The sequence below is a fragment of the Numida meleagris genome, chromosome 2 (genome assembly GCF_002078875.1).
Source record: "Numida meleagris isolate 19003 breed g44 Domestic line chromosome 2, NumMel1.0, whole genome shotgun sequence".
In the NCBI taxonomy this organism is placed as follows: domain Eukaryota; kingdom Metazoa; phylum Chordata; class Aves; order Galliformes; family Numididae; genus Numida; species Numida meleagris.
Genome location: NC_034410.1, coordinates 19,929,372 through 19,946,921, shown reverse-complemented (window position 1 = coordinate 19,946,921; position 17,550 = coordinate 19,929,372). Strand labels below are relative to the sequence as shown.

General features: G+C 39.3%; 1 protein-coding gene across 4 annotated transcripts in view; it reads right to left on the bottom strand.

Moving 5' to 3' along the window:
- Nucleotides 5,582-17,550, bottom strand: part of MINDY3 (MINDY lysine 48 deubiquitinase 3) — a 49,501-nt gene continuing 37,532 nt past the window's right edge. For all 4 annotated transcript variants that reach the window (XM_021388379.1, XM_021388380.1, XM_021388383.1 and 1 more), the window contains 5 exons: nt 17,346-17,418; nt 15,643-15,715; nt 12,022-12,109; nt 8,826-8,897; nt 5,582-6,638 (listed from right to left, as the gene is read on the bottom strand). In XM_021388379.1, coding sequence (XP_021244054.1) covers nt 6,489-6,638; nt 8,826-8,897; nt 12,022-12,109; nt 15,643-15,715; nt 17,346-17,418 — 456 coding nt within the window. In that variant the 3' untranslated portion in view covers nt 5,582-6,488. The remainder of the gene's footprint in view (nt 6,639-8,825; nt 8,898-12,021; nt 12,110-15,642; nt 15,716-17,345; nt 17,419-17,550) is intronic.

Genomic DNA, 17,550 nt, shown 5'->3' with positions numbered 1-17,550 from the left:
GGAGGGCGGCTCGGCCCCGTTCACGCCGCCTCGCCGCGCGAAGAGCCGCGCTCCGGCGCCCCCTGGAGGCCCAGGCGGAGGAAGGGAGGGAGCGTTGGAGGTGAGGCCGTGCCTCGGTGCCTCAGTGTGCGCGGCGGCGTTGGAGCCCGCGATGCTTTCTTAACTCTCACCCTTAGCTCTGCCCAGCCGTCACCCTGCGTGTGCAGCACTCTGTGGCAGAGCTAAGGCTGATGGTTTCCACATGAATGTCCCTCCACTTCCACTATGTTCAGGAATTTGAACTGAAGGGTTTGATAATTGAACAGTGTCTCATAGATAGCTTGAATTTATGGAAAAAAATAGTCCTTCATCAGATGGTTATGTGACTGCAAAACAATCAATAATAATATTATGAATGCCCCGTGGGCATTCATATTAAAAAACAAAAACAAACAAAACAAAAAAAGCAAAAAACCAGAATCTCTCGCCACAGGACAGACGTAAACCCAACCCCATCATTCAGAACACATTAGTATCATAGAGTGCTTCATGTTATCATAGAATAATAGAATCATAGAACAATTTGGTTTGGAAGGGATCTTAAACACCACCACTTCCAACTCCTTGCCATGGGCACGGCTGCCCCCCACCAGCTCAGGCTGCCCAGGGCCCCATCCAACCTGGCTTTGAACACCTCCAGGATGAGACACCCACAGCTCTCTGGGCAGCAGTGCCAGTGCCTCACCATCCTCTGAGTAAACAATTTCTTTCTAACATCTAATCTAAATCTTCTCTCTTTTAAAACCATTATCCCTTCTGCCATCACTACGTGCCCCAGTCAAAAGTCCACCTTTCTTACATGCCCTTTTTAAGTTTCAAAGGGCTGCAGTGGGGTGTCCCCAGAGCCTTCTCTTCTCGAGGCTGAACAGCCCCTGTTTCACCAGCCTTTCTTAATTGGAGAGTGCTCCAGCTCTCTGAGCATCCTCATGGCCTCCACTAGACCCACTCCAGCAGTTCCACATATTTCTTGTGCCAGGGGCTCCAGAGCTGTCTGCAGTACTCCAGATGGTGTACACACAGAGGTGGAGCAGGACAATGGGAATCACCTCCCTCACCCTGCTGGCCACAGTTCTTTTTATGCAGCCCAGGATACGGTTGATTTTCTGAGATGCAAGCATGCACTGCTGGCTCACGTCCAATTTTTCATCCACCAGAACTCTCAGGTCCTTGGGAGTGCCCCAGCTCAGATACAGCAGCTTGTGCTTGGCCTTGTTGAACTTCATGAGGCTGGAGGGGCCCACCTCTCAAGCCCATTCAGGTCTCTCTAGATGGTGTCCCTTCCTTCTCTTGTGTTGACCACACCACACAGCTTGGTGTCATCCGCGAAATTCCTGACGGTGCACTTGATCCCACTCTCCATGTCATTAATAAAGATATTAAACTGTGCCGGACGCAATACAGGCCCCTGACGGACGCCACTGGTTACTGGACTGAGCTGTTCACCTCATCCTTCTGGATGCAGTCATCATTAGCAGTTAGGAATTTCCTCTCTACACATCTCTGTTGCTGCTTGCTGGCCATATAAACCTTGCTCATGCTGAAGGGAGGACCTTACATTGGCACAGAGGAACTGTGCTGCTGCAGGCCCACACCCCAGCTCTGTGCAGGGTCAGGTGTCATGCCTCTGTTCTCACAGAAACAGGCAACACTACATTGCTGCAAGTTGCATTGAATTAAGCTTTTAGAATGCTCCTCTTCCGAGTTCTCCATATAAGTAATTAAAAACAACGAGGCTGTACAGTGCCCATTTTGAATTGTGTTGTCCCAGCGAGCGTCGCAGCCATGTTGTAGCTGTTTTATTAAGGACATATGGTTTGATTTTGGGTGATTCTATGTGGAGCCAGGAGTTGGACACGATGATCCTTATGGGTCCCTTCCAATTCAGGATATGCTATGATTCTACGTAAAACCACATCTGCCTGATAACGCTCCCTTCCCCAACAAGACTAAGTGGGGCAAGGCACTGAGTCTTGAAGGGATGGAGTTCGTATTTTTTTCTGATCTATTCAAAGATAGGAAGAAAAGGAAAGAAAAAAGCCAACATTTTAACTTCTGCTCAGTCCACTCTATTTGAACAAAAAAGGTTTGTTTTGCAGCATTTACAATACAGATGCGTCCAAAAATATCAGAGAAAAATTGAGAACATTCAGAATGAAACCCATTTATAAACATACACCAGCAGAGCATACCTATGAAAGCAGAGTTGTTTGTTTTGTTCTGAGGCTCTGGTTTCTTTACTTTTGTGTTTGTTTTATTTTAAGTGCTTTATGGCAAGATTATTCTGATAAGATGGACATTCCTGCTCACAAAAACAGAGCAGTGTTTATTTCCATCATTAGCCGTGTGACCCACAGCTGGACCACATGCCTGTAATACTCCTTAATTCTTTTAGTGACTTTACTCCTCCTATTAGAGCGAAACATAACCGCTGACATTATTTGGCTATTTTACATTGGACAAGGGTCACTTTGAGACCTAAGCACCACCAATAAATTCAGAAGTACCTCAGTGACTTGTGGGGATAATGCCTACCCTTACAAGTCACACATTTCTAAAGCAACTGAAGGCAACTGAAAGTTGTGTATCATGATACTGTGAGAATAGAAATTCAGCTATTGTAAATGTTGCATTACATTGAATAATAACACCCTGCTCTTATTTAAAGCAACAGATGTCAGTTTTGCAGGGTATGCAGTACGTTCTGGTGTTGTATCCATCCTGTATAGATCAACTGTAGTTACGGTTCAGTAATTAATCCAGCTGCAAACAGCTGAGTGTTCACATGGATGAAAAATGAAAGAAGCACAGCAGGAACACAAGCAGTTCTAATGTGCTCCTCTTGTCCTGCTTCAGTGTGAAGTAGAACCACTGAAGCTGGTTAGTGTAAGCATTTATCTTTTTTTTAATCACAAATACAGAGACGTGAGTGCAGGACAATCCAACTCCATTCAAATGGATAAATGATAGATCTACTCATTGCATCTCTAAAGCAGACAAACCACTAAAAGCACATATTCTTAAATGTTGCCAGCAAGAAGAGTCATTTCTCCTTGATCTATTCAGTGACATCAGCTCTAAGATCTCTGCGTTTGGACAACTGGCACGTTACCCTAAATAACCTAGATCTGTTCCAACCATTGGAAGCTTATTCCAGATCTCGGGTTCCCCAGATTTTAAAACTGCTTGGACTGGGCTTTGAGATTTGCATAGTTCAAGCAGCTGCCCCAGATGTTGTTGGACTGAAGTCTGGTGGCCCAATACACTGACTGCTTTGAATATTGAACTAAAAAGCCCGAACAGGCTCTGATCGGGAGCCAAGAGAGCAAGCCTTTATCGGCTTCTTTGGCTAAATGCTCTTCAAGGCATTATAAACCTATTTACCATACAGGATAATAGGAAAGTCAGATGTAGAATCAAATTATTTACACAGACTATATGAGCTTCCCGGTGTGAATTTCTACAGCTTACATTTGCAGTTGGTGAAGTTAACATATCATTATGGTCTTAAAAATAAATCAGTGAAAGCTTCTACAGAAAGTTTTGCCTAAGTAAACCTTTTGACATTTCATACAAGCCTGTATTATGAAAGCTTTAATCTTATGTTATGCTATTATTTAGTAATCTATCTGCTAGCAGGAGGAGAAGTATTTCAAAGAATCATATGGGATTTTAACATAAATCTTGCCAAAATGAATGCCAATTTTGCTGCTAGATTTTCCTAAAACATGCCATGACAGAAGCCTGAGTGTCCAATTCCCACAGGAAAGCTTATCTATCCTGTTAGATATTTCCTAGGAACTCTCTCTGTAGGCAGGAAAGCTTCTCCTAAACTATAATTGGAGCCATTACATAGAGTATCAATTATGGTGTTGTTAAGCAAAAGGGTGAAATTGAGAATATGGCCATGCCCTACAAAAAGCACGACCTAACAACCTTGTTCTTGTCAGCTACTGAATCTGAGCGCTTGCTTGTCTCTCTAAATCAAAAAGGATGAATTTTAGCCAGTATACGAGTGTGAGAGCAATAAAGTGGACAAACACATTTGGGAGCAAAAAGCCTGACATTTTTTGCTTGTAGCCAATTAAATTAACTAACGAATAGCAAACTCATTAAGCTGTACTTTAAGGTTTGCTAGACACCCTTGTATTAATAAAATTATTAGTTTAAGACCATTTTTTCTCCTACCATGTGCTAGTTGCTGAGATGTGAATTTAGGATGACATGCCAACAAAGGATTTTCTGCATTAAGTTTTGAACTTCACCCCTGCAAACACTGTCCAAGTTAGAGATCTCAGCAAAAGTAATTCATATATGAAAAGCATCAAGGCTAATTTGAATATGAGCAGATGAAGTCTTCCAGAAATCTTAACTTACAGTTTGCAGAAAAACGTTTCTGTTTGGGAGATCTCATGGAAACAGATTTTTTTTTCTTCATTTACAAATGATTTCATCCAATTAACCTAGTTGACAATGTAACTTGAAGTCTAGTGAACCTCAAACAATGAGGCAGTTTGAAGGAAAAGAAGAAAGGAATAAGGGTTCCCTTAATACACAAGGCATCAGCCAATTTCCTCTATAGTACTAAGTTTTAAATGCTTGTATCTCACATCAGTAGGGCTTCTAATTTTTGTTTTCTTTGACACGGAACAGGACTGTAAAAAGGCTGCTCATCATTCTAGCAGACTCTGTGTAAGCTGCGTTGGGAAACACTCTATTAGAAGACAAGGCAGATGCTAGAATCCAAGAGAAAGAAAAAGAGAAGGGAACTGCCACATTCAAAGTCTGTCTGAAGACATTTACCTTCAAGTAGCAAAACCAGCTGAAGCAAGAGCCTTCTAGGAAAACTACAACTTCAGACTTGTCAGGCAGTCTAGCTAAATATTAGAACAGATTTTCTTGTCTCTATGCATTTGAGTAGCAATCCTACTGCTGCACAAGTCTCTTAGCATCCAGCATATAGTAAGTGTGAGTCAAGTCAGGTAAGACTCATTAAGTCAACTTGAAAGGAACACCTTTTCAGAGAAACAAACCTCAAAGAGGTGAGATACACTGTTATCAGTTTTGTATTCAGAAATGGTCACGTTAATTTCAGGAGTTGTGTTTTTAAATAAGTCCTACTTGAACTATTTGCAGACGTACAGCTAACAGGCACATTTTACACTCTTGCAGAGAACATATCTGAAAATATGCAAACGATATTCTCCTTCTGCCATTACTATTTACATTACAGTGTAAATTCTCCAACAAAAGTTTCTCCCTGAAACTACATACCCTATTTTTGACCTTGTTTTTCTGTATGATGATCATTCTAGAGTCACACACGCAAGGAAAGAAATTTTAAACAGGAAGACATAATTCTGAATGTGAATTTCAGCCCCGGTGGCAATCACAGAGGCTCATCAGTAGCAGTTAAGATACAATACATAACTTTGGTGGGGAGGGGGGGAGGTTATCTCAAAATCTGGTATTTCTAAACCCAAGGTCTTTTATCACTATCTTAAAGAGGTGGTCCAGGAAGATTTAAAACATTAAAAAGAACATCAAGATTCAAGGAAAAAATTTATTTCAGGACTAACAAGTTGATAATAAATAAAGGAATATAATAATGTAGTAACAGATGTTCTCATGCACTTAACACATACAATAACGCTGGCTTACACTGCTGTTTTGACAAATTGAGAAGAGGTATTTGGCAATATGATGAGTTTGAATAGTTTAGAGATTATAGAACAAGAAATTCAGTTGTTTTTTTTTTTTTTTACATTTTTATACAAATTCAAATAAATATTAATACATCTATTTTTCCTCAGATTTTGTGTTCAGTTTTTAACATGCCCGATAACTACGCCACAGTAATATACAACTGCCAAGAGAGTATTTATGAATTATACTTATTAATAGTCCTAGAAATGTATCATATTTATGTCACACTGTGCAAGCTCTTTAGGTAAAATTGGATTTTAGGAAGTATTGCAGGTTTAAACTCATTTAAACATAGAGTGCAAAGGCCAGTCTAGTCCACACATCATGGTACTGTAATGTCAGCCAATTTAAATAATAAAACATGCCTATATGATTCAGAAGCAGCTGAATACGTTTTAAAGATCTGACATCTAATATTCAGATTCTGCAATATCAGATATTTTTCAAATCTTTATGAGATGGCAAAATAATGTTAAGACCTTATAAGTATTTTTTTTTTTTTTAAGGATAACTCACATTAACAGTACTGTGGTGGCCAAAAAAAGACAAACTATTATAATAGAAATCAATCTGATTAAAAAATTAAATATTCCAATTAACACTGAAAAAGTGTTTGTAATCATTATTTACAATTCAATGATACCAGTGTATAACTTCACACAGTCAGAGTATACCACTTTCCAAGCAAACACCAATCCCTATATCCCCTTTCAAGCATTTGATAGTAGCATGTTGTTTATATGAAATCAGTTTAAAGAAGGAGATCGATCTGTGGTCCAGAGTAATTCTATATATGGCCATTTGGTTTGCAAGCAGCGTTTTACAGGAGTGTCATCAGTCTGTAGCATTGGTTCTTCAAAACCCATAACAACTGCTGTGCCTTCTACATACATGACCTGTCAAAACAAATCCAAATACGTCAGCTGAGGTTTCTTTAAGACATTAAGGCCATAGCTATTTGATGGTTGATTTGAAGGAACAGTGAAGGCCAAGAAAGGGTACAATAAAAATCCAGGAAATGCAATGTAAAAATTCAGTGACGAAACGTCTACTACCATTACAGTTGCAATGTTTGATACTGTTATTTTAATAAGAGACAGTGTTCCTTTGACTTAACTTTGTGGAATAATTTCTTCCATAAAGTGAAACCTCTGTTGAAGAACGGTTCAATTCATAAAACAGAATTTAAAATGGTACAGGCATAATTTTCAGAAAACAAAACGTTGTGTAAATTTTCTCTATTATACATACAAGTTCAACAGTAAGGATAAATGCACCTTTTAATGCTTTCGCTGACATCTGGAGTATGAAACTGCTGAAGACTTCACAGTAGTATGTTATGAGTCAATTCCAAGTTACTGTGAAGACTGAGTGTATCTATTTTCTGGCAGAGCCTTTTCACTTGAGGTCATCTTTGTTACTTATATCTATTATGCATTATACTCTTCTAACCTAAATACTCATTCAGGAACTAACTTCGAAGCAGCTGTAACGTGCTATGTACAGCCCTCTCCTGACAAGAAAGTTGAAAATGAAACAGGTCATTTTTGTCCCCAGATAAGTAGCTCAAAAATATTCTAACTTTTGTGGGAAGTGTGTAGAGTACTCAAGTTTTCCATAAAAAAATTCCAAGCATCTCAATTCAGAAGTATGGTTACAAATTGACTTCAGCAAAGCCTTCGACACTGTCTCCCATAGTATGCTCCTGGAGAAGCTGGCAGTCCATGACTTGGGCAGATACACTCTTTGCTGGGTAAAGAACTGGCTGGAAAGCCGGGCCCAGAGAATGGCAGTGAACAGAGTTAAATCCAGCTGGTGACCGATCACAAGTGGTGCTCCCCAAGGGTTAGTAGTGGGACCTGTCCTGTTCAGGTATCTTTACTGATGGCCTGGATGAGGGCATTGAGTGCACCCTCAGTTTGCAGGTGACAGCAAGTTGGCAAGAAGTGTCTGGGGAAAGGAAGGCACTACAGAGCAATCTGGACAGGCTGGACAGCTGGGCTGAGGCCAATGGGATGAAGTTCAACACAACCAAGTACTGGGTCCTTTGGCCACAACCCCAGGCAATGCTACAGGCTTAGGGCAGAGTGGCTGGAAGACTGTGTAGAGGAAATGGACCTGGGAGTACTGGTTGATACTTGGCCGAACATGAGCCAGCAGTGTACCCAGGTGGCCAAGAAGGCCTATGCCATCCTGGTTTGTATCAGAGCGTTGCCAGCAGGAGCAGGGAAGTGACTGTTCCTCTGTACTCAGCTCTGGTGAGACTGCACCTCGCCCACTGTGTTCAGTTTTGGGCTCCTCAAATACTGAGGCCCAAGGGTGTGTTCAGAGAAGGGCAGCAAAGCTGGTGAGGGGTCTGGAGCACAAGCCTTATGAAGAGCGGCTGAGGGAACTGGGATTGTTCAGCTTGGAGAAGAGGAGGCTCAGGGGTGCCTTATCACTCTCTACAACTACCTGAAGGGAGGTTGTGGTGAGAGTTGGCCTCTTCTCCCTTGTAACTAGTGACATGACTAGAGTGAATGGCCACAAGTTGCACCAGGGGAGATTCAGGTTGGATGTCAGGAAATACTTCCCTGAGAGTAGTCAGGTGCTGGAATGGGTTGCCCAGAGAAGTGGTCACTGGAAGAGTCACTGTCCCTGGAGGTGTTCAAGAAATGTTTAGATATTGTACTGAGGGACATGGTTTAGTGGGAAATACTGGTGATAGGCGAACAGTTGGACTGGATGAAATTGAAGTTTGTCTGAGTTACACCTCCATTGTCCTTTACAGTTCCGATCCCACTTGTCACAATGAGCAAGCTTGTCTATTCAAAAAGCATAGCTGAAGAGGTGCTGTCTAGCCAACTGATCCAGTATAATATATAAAATATTACCAGAAGCAGACAGCAGTTTCCAATTTGAAATATATCATTTTGCAATAAAATTATCAAAAGAGTACTTTTGAAAAAAAAAAACAAAAAAGCAGCAAAAAAGTTTGAGGAATATTTTTCTTGTAACTATGTTCAACCTTATAATTCCAGACAGGGAGTGAGTTTTACAGACCGATTGTTATTAAGGCTAGATTTACATTTCTTACATCTTACCTTTTCATTATAGTTAGATTGCTTCAGTCCATTGTAATGGTAAACAGTAAACGACTCCGAAACCCTAGAGTCCTAGCAGAAAGAAAACTGTTAATGTCATGTAATATATATACTGTGCCTTGATAGTGTCTTCCCTTTACAATTAGACAAACGCATTTAAACATGAAGACTATGAAACTATAGAACTAGAGTACCATTTCTTTTAGATGCATCATCCAGATGATTTTGTTCATCTTGCCTTTCTTATCAGAATTAGAAGATGCCAGTAAATTAGAAGATAACAACTCCCCTTCCCTGCAATTTTCAAGAGCTACTAATGATTTTCTGTGTTCATCTGTACACTTTAAATCACTTCAGTACTCAGCTGTCCTACTGTCCTATCTTTTCAAGTTAGACACCTTCAGTAGTATCCAGAGTTGCGTGCACCTATGACTGTTTGTATGTTACTAACTTAAATATTTACTGAAGATTAAATCCAGTCTCCAACCCTCCATTTGAAGTCAGAGTAATTTACACCCATGCCTTACCTAATTGTAAACTAATTCTGAGGACCCTGTTCAGAAGATGCCTAACAGTAGATGTACTGCAGTTGTCAACCTTTGCCAGTCCAAGCGTTTAAGCGCTTCTGTCCTAAAAGGACTGAAAAGCCTCACACTGAATTAAACTCAGAAACACAAATTAGGTGTAATATCATCTCTTTCATACCTACTGGTTCAGGCTCTGGATAAAAGCTTATCCCTCTTTTAAGTACGTGGCAGTAAATGCTGGAATGAGGAGACAGCTGCTCAGGTTACAGCACATTCATCAGTTTGCAGAATACCCCTATTCATTTTTCTCCTCTAGAGGGACTCAAAAACCTTATCTGGCTACAGGTTTCACACAGCAAGCTAGGCTATTCAGCGGAGCGAAGAGAAAGAAAGGTAAGCAGTAACTGTCCTTACAGAAGATGCTTCACAGACACAAATAAAACTAGGCTTTGCAGTGAAGGAAAGAGGGCATGTATTCTTTTCCCTGATCAGGGTATGCTCACCTTGAAGGAAGAGAAGTGCTGGTTTCCAGTTCCTGTCTCACAGATGTTAAGAATTCTGTGTATGTCCCAAAAAAGGACATACAGAGAAATTCAGGAATTCCCCTCTCCAAGCGTTACCTAAGTACTAAAGAGTCATGCTTGCTCCCTCGATCTAAATGACCTTTGAAAATTTTTCATCTCAGTCAACAGCTTTGAAAAGGAAAGCTGAAATCCCTTCTTGCTCTTGAGGCAGAGTCTTTCTCCCACTTTCTAGGAGAAAATGGGAATTTGAACATTTTCAGCAAAAAGGAATTAAATCCGGTTGTTGTGACCACTAGGTAAGTGTTCAAATACTGTGTGAGGGGGAATATCAACAATTCTAACTATCACCGGCATCTGCTATTTCCTCACAATATTTTAAGACAAGACAGGAAAGAATTCTGAATTAGGTATGAGTATGGGGAAGAGTTTCTCCAGTCTGATCCACAGAGCCACAGGCAGGTTTAATGACATATCCATGCCCTCACCATTAATTCATGAACAGATAGTGGCAGTTCCCAGGCCAAACTGTCCTGATTGTTAAGACTGTACTCTTAGGACAGTAACACTTCACGTATTTTGCACTAGAGCTAGCAACAGCTCAGGGGGAAACTGAGTGGTAGGGAATAATATGCAGCAGGGAATTAGTGCTTGATGAACAAGCATTGACTTGTGGCCTCCAAATTTACAGCAGGTGAGAAGTTCCTCCACTAAGTCTTCAAGTGACTAAGGAAAGATCTGCCCAAGACTACACGATACTTCCTTCTCCAGCTCCCCTTGTTAGGGATGTCAGTCAGTGATGCCATTCAGCAACAGTCAACAGGAGCAGTAGCCCCATACAAAGGATTTTTTCACCTCTAACTATGGCCCACAGTACTGGACAGCTTAGGTACAGTCAACTACAGAAGAATGCACTTTGGCTTTCTAAACTCCACTCTAGACAGATGGAGTCTTCCAGACTTACAAGTGTAGTATAATTGTGAGAAATAAGATTAAGTTATATTCAATGTAAAGGTATTTCTACTTCTGGATGTACAAATGAAAGGAAAAAGAAATAGCCAGCAATTACACAATGTGGATCTAATTTTGTAAATCTCAAGAAAACGAACACTTTTTTTTTTTCCCTCCAGATCATCTCTTAATCACATATTCTTTCACTACCATCTTTGGCACTGCATTCTTCTGAATGACCAGATTGTTTCATAGTCCAGTACTGTTTGGGTGTAGTACTCTGCACAACCCTAATAAAAAGAGTATTTTAAAAATACTAGTTTCACATTTTCTTGGCTATAAAAATTAAGCCACGGAGTTTCCATTATATGCTAAGCCACAAAAGCCTCCAAAAGATTACTCCTCTCAGCCTCTCTCTTGTTTCCATAGCCCATCTTTCTGTCCCTAGGGAAACCCACTATCTCTGCCAATACTAGCATTTGCATAGCCCTGGAACAAACCTCCATAAAACTGCTAAGACTGCTCTCATCCAGATCAGTTCTTTGTTCTGGTTTAATATATATCTGTACAAAGATGTTCTTGGTGGAAGGAGCATGAGAGCAGGAAAATGTAACCCAGGTGAGAGGGAGGATAGCAGTCCTAGGTTAACACGTGCTTCTCAGTGGTGATGCTATCTTAACAAATACATGGAAAAATACTTTCAAACTCTTCATCTGTTTCATGCTAAACGTAAATCAATAATGATTTTTTTTGTTAAACTTTTTACATTAATAGAGATACACAAATAATGTTATATATATTGCAACCTTTACCTATTCGCTTGCAATTCTAGCAGCAATTTTTAATATTGATAAGACCAAATTGGAAATTGAGAAAAAAGTAAACTCCTTTTTCTGGGTAGGGAACTGGTTAAACTTCATGTGAAAAGCAATTCTGTATTTCCATAGCTTAATTTTTGAACTTGGCATTACAATGGAACTTCCTTCCAGGGTAAAGCCGACAAAATCAGGGGCACCTCGCAAAAAAAGAAGTCTACAGTTTGTTTTGAAATATAAAAATGTAATTTGCTGGTCACATGTGCCAAATAAATACAACAGATTTTAAAACTATCTTTGTGATATTGACAGAAGCGTTTAATGACTCTCAAAGACAAGTTAAATAGACACTACTCTGTAGCAATAAAGCCATATTGATTACCTGCTCAGGGAAGAATTCTTGCAGAAAGGGACCCAGTAATATGATGCCCAGCCCTTCTGGGTCTAATTTGGTCTTCATGAGATTTACACTATGACAAAAACATTGGATAGAAATGTAAGATTAAAACATTTTTACTTTTGCATGACTAAACTATTCTGTGCTACCACAGTACTGGCTGCCAAGTATATCAATACTATTCTATTTTTAATCATTGGTGACAAATGCACCAGAATGGCACGCAAGTTGCCAAAACAGTTATTTTTAAGTAATCTGTTATTTTTAATCGAATAAGCGATAATTCTGAAGGATCACCGTATTTGGTAAAGTAATTTGAAACTCATATAGTCTAAAACAGTTTATGGCCCAAAAGGCATTTTGCTGTCTTGTAAGCATTCTTGAGCTTAGATACATAAAACAGTCATCTCTTAAACACAGCTCTGTAACTGTGCAACAACCTGTTTTTAAACAGACTTGAAAAACCTCCAAGATTTACTAAGTATATCAAAATAAAATTAAGTTTAACCAATACATTTCATATTTACATTAAATTAATAAAATTAGCAGTACACTGGACTAATCTGAAACCTTTACTGAATGAACACAGTATGACTTTCGGTCATTACAACAAATACCAATTATACTTTCATGCTTTTACTTAAGCAGTATATTTCTGTAGTCATCAGATTGTTTAAACATTTATTTGCATCTATCCTATCCTTTTATCTAAGTCACAAGTAGTATCATACATGAGAATGTCCTCAGTGGGTAAAACCAACTGACTGCCTTGCCCAGTATCCTGTTTCTGACACTGGGCAGTAGAAGATGCTTACAACGGAGTACAACAGAGAAAAGCATACAGTGATATCCTTAGTTTACCCCCCCTACTTCCTGCAGTCTGCTGCTCAAAGACATCTTCAGTGAGAGGCAGTACCTAAAACACAAAGATACCTTTCTTTCCATGCACGTGACTAATTGGTTTTGAACCCACATACTCGTGGCATTTAATAAACTCCACTCATGTTAAAACTTAAAAAAGATTCTGTGAAGAAGCACCTTATGTTTTGAAACTGCCACATTGTAATCCAGTTTGATGACACCTTATTCTTGTACTTGATTAACAATGAACACTTGGTTTCATAAACAGAGAATGGATGTCCTGCATTTATTCAATGGCATAATTCACAGATATTCCACTCCATGTCATCCATCACTCAGCATCAATTTAAATCTAAGAACTCCTCCCTTCGTGGTAGCACCTAATTTGCAGTCCAACACCATGCATGTAAAAGTCAAGACTGTTTTATCCCATGTATCACCAATTCACAGAACCTGTATTCTGAGACATCTCTCTGCCACCTTATCTTCTATTAACTTTTGCTGCTCTTCCACACTAGCTTGGTTTTGTTTGTTTTTAGTATCTTGAAAACTTCTGTATTGCTGTGAAGGAGCAAACCATCATATTAATCTTTACCTTTAAAATCTCAGCTATGCCATAACGAACTCCTCAGATCAAACAGAAATTCCCATAGGATTCCTCTAATGACAACTCTCTACAAAAAAATGTTACTTCTAATTTCTATCATTGAATCAATTATCAGCGTACAACGTAACCTTTCTTCTTATCCCATGTTTGCAGATGAAACAATTACATTCATATTTTCCTCACATTAGTCTTCAAATCCTTTTCTAAGTACAGTTGTCTATTTGCCACTTTCTCATTCCTCTGCTGAGCTAAGTTAAGTTTTTAAGCAAGAGAGGGAATGTAATAAAACTTGACTGCTGAATGTCTGAACTAAGGCTTTTTCATTCAGCAAGTAGCTAACACTGTCCAACATTTCTGATATTACTGAGCTAGCACAAGTTGATGCATATGCTTCAATCACTTCAGGGTGAAATCTAACACCTTAACTAAAGGGGGTATAAGTGCTGAAGTAATGATACCGATGGCCCTTGTACTACTATGGCCAAAACCTCCAGCAGCAGTCAAATGCACAGACAGGATAAAATGCTTGAAGCTGGCTAAACTTAGACTGACATATGTACTCAAATCAGTGCTCTAAAGACTACCAGATGTTTTTTAGAAACAAATGCACAGAAGAATCAAAAGATCTGGTTTCTCAGAAGCCTTTACTAAAAGTCTAGAAATCTTTACAAAATCACGTGGTATCTGTATAAACTAGATCAACACTGAAATGGCTGATTCACTTGTTAATTCATAGCTGCTCTGCAACGTTTTCCCCTCTATCCTTCTTAAGCTCCAAGCAGGTTGTCTGAGCATTACTCATCTTGAGATTTTGAGAGGCTTCAAGTGTTGGATTAGACGATCAGGGAGAATTTCCGTTTCAATCCCCAACTAAAAGTTGTAAATAGCACTCTTGGAAGCAATGTTTAATTTACTTAAAAAAAAAACACACAAAAACAAACAAAAAAACCCAGGAAAGTCTGTATGCTATTTGAAATGTGTTATTTATATTTCTATTCCCTTGAACAGACAGGACAGCTGAAAACAAAACATAATAGGTTCTCAAGACAGTGACGTTGGACAAAATTTTTTTAAGAGATGTTTCAAGACCAAATATTCTATGGTTTGATCTCCAGTGAGGTCTTTTCCATACAGGAGACCTTCTGACTGGCTCTTCCTAAGTCAATTTAAATTTGATGTGCTAAGGACAATAAAAAATACATCAGGGTTATGCCACAAATGTCCTGAAGGCCAAACAGAAAAATGGAAAAACTCCTCAGTGCAGAAAGGGAACTCACTGAGGCATGAGAACAAAAGGCCAAAACAAAGTTTCTCAGACCTCTTCAATGAAGGATTTTTTCCCCATCCAAAAAAACTTCAGTAGTTTTCACTGTATACTGACATGACACAAACACTAGCATTTTGGTCATATTTTACCCATTTTTAGTTTCCTGGGTGTCTTTTAATTTCAGTTTTCACTCCTCCACAGAGAATATCTCAGTGAACTTTGTCATAGTTTGTAACATTTTAAAGGACAGAAAACCACTTCAATCAAATTTCACGTGCCTGTAGTAAGTACACCACTTGCACTCTCCACAGCTGTTCCACAGAAACAAATTTAGATCACAATAAACTACAACACATGGTTACTAAAGAGCAAAACATATAACAAATTACCTTTTTCACTTAGTAGTTTTGACTCTAACCCTAGAAACCAAGGTGTCATTTCTTCAATTAAAACTATAAACACACAGTACCAACTGCCTGAAAACCAGAATGTAACTGAAGCAGCTTCACTTCAAACTTTGCACATATATCCAGTGCTAATCTGCCTTTAATATGCCTTCAAGTACCCTGGTGTTTTTTTTTTTTTTGTCACTGTTTCACTTCAGTCAACAAACAGGAACATATTCACAACAACTATCTCCTCAACATATAGTAACGGCACCAGGTTATTATTATTTTTTTTTTTCCACAGTTATCACTACCAAAGTTAGAGACATTTTAATTCTAATTCCTCCCTTCTGTTTCATTGAAAATTGACCTCAGAACTTCAAAATAACATCCTGTGCCCTGAATACAGGCTAGAAAAAAAACCTGAGAAAAAAAAAAGTGTGGTTAACTGATACTTCTGCATACTGAAACGTTATTATACTTACTATTCAGGATCTGAAACAAGGTCCAGAGCCTTCATTACATCTTCTAGGAGAGTGTCAGGTATAAAGCCATTATCTGAAAAAGTAACAAGGCTCATTAGGAAAAGAAACAAAATGCTTTCCAGGAAAACAAATTTTACTCAAATACAAATACTGGACTTCTTTATCTTCAAAACTGAAAAACCAATGGTGGGGTACTAGAAGGAACATGGTTTTCTAACACTTCTATAATGCTTGAGAAAGATAAAAAGGAATGCAACACAGAAACTGTAAGCTCGTCATTCATACACTTAGAAGCTTAATACTTGTTAAGAATTCAGTCTATAGCAATCTTCGTTTGATACCATGGGGGTAATAATTGTATATTTTTTCCCCTTCTGAACAATTAAAATAATACCTGAATGTTACGCACTGTTTTCCAAGATGTAATTTTCAGTTTGTGCCATACACATTTAAGAATAAAATTTCATGCTGAAAGCAATCATAGCAGATCAACTACTTTAAGAAAATGTAAAACAACAGAAGATGAAATATACATAAGCTTTCCACTAATTACAAAGAATATTACCAAGTTAAAAAGCTTACGCTCTAAGAATGTTGCTTCCTATCACCCAATGTTTTACTCTGTTTCCCTTAATAGAAGTTCTCAGATAACTTCTTCATTTTACTTGTAGATTAACTACAGTATTGAAAACTTACTGTTATTAGTTCTTCTATTAAATAGCTTAACTAGCCCAGGAATAAATAGTGCATTCACATGACACAGAAAGGACAATGGATTTGAAAATGCAGTATTTAGAACAAAATTTATAAAATAATGGTTCTGTTTTTGAAGAGATAGAATCACAGAATCCTTAGAGTTGGAAGAGATTTTTAGAAGTCATCAGTCCAGCTCCTCTGCAGTGAAAAAGAACACCCACAGCTAGATCATGGTGCTCAGAGCCTAGTCCAGTCTCACCTTAAACGTCTCCAAGGATGGGGCATCAACCACCTCTCTGGGCAACCTGTTCCACTGCCTCACCACCCCCTCACTGTGAAAGACCTTATCCTTATATCCAACCTAAATTTCCCCTCTTTGAGTTTGAAGCCATTTCCCCTCGGCCTATCACCACAGACCCTGCCAGAGGGCCTGTCCTCTTCTTTCTTAAAGCCCCCCTTGAGATACTGAAAGGCCACTCTCAGGTCTCCCCAGAGCCTTCTTTTCTCCAGGCTGAACAGCCCCAGCTCCCTCAGCCTGTCCTTGTACAGGAGATGTTCCATCCCTCGGGTCATTTTTGTGGCCCCCCTCTGGACACACTCCAACAAGTCTATGCCACTGCTGTACTGAGGACTCCACATCTGGATGCAGCACTCCAGGTGAGGCCTTACAGCGCAGAACAGAGTGGCAGGATCACCTCTCTCACCCTGCTGGCCACGCTGTTTTTGATGCAGTCCATGATACAGTTGGCTTTCTGGGCTGTGAGGGCACACTGCTGGCTCATGTCCAGCTGCCATCCACCAGTACACTCAAGCCCTTTTCTATCCTTACATCCCTCAGTTTGTATTGGTAGTGGGGATTGCCTCAGGTGCAAGACCTTACACTTGGCTTTGTTGAATCTCATGATACTCCACAGAATTCTGCATCCATTACAATTTGAAAATTGCATCCACAGAATGAGTGCATTACGATCCAAATTTCTCACTTCAGAAAGAAGTACAGCCCTTACCCTCAGGGTCATATGTTTGGAAAACTCTCCTAGCTTGTTCTGAAGGTGCTTCAGGAGCAACAAGGGCCATATCCTTCGGGGAAAAAAAAACAGAAAAAAAGATTTTTTTCAGAACATTCTTAAATTCAGATGCATGTTACTAAAGAAATATCGTGCCATACTACACAAGTTTGGACCTTAAATTAAAGCAAATTCAAATATAAGA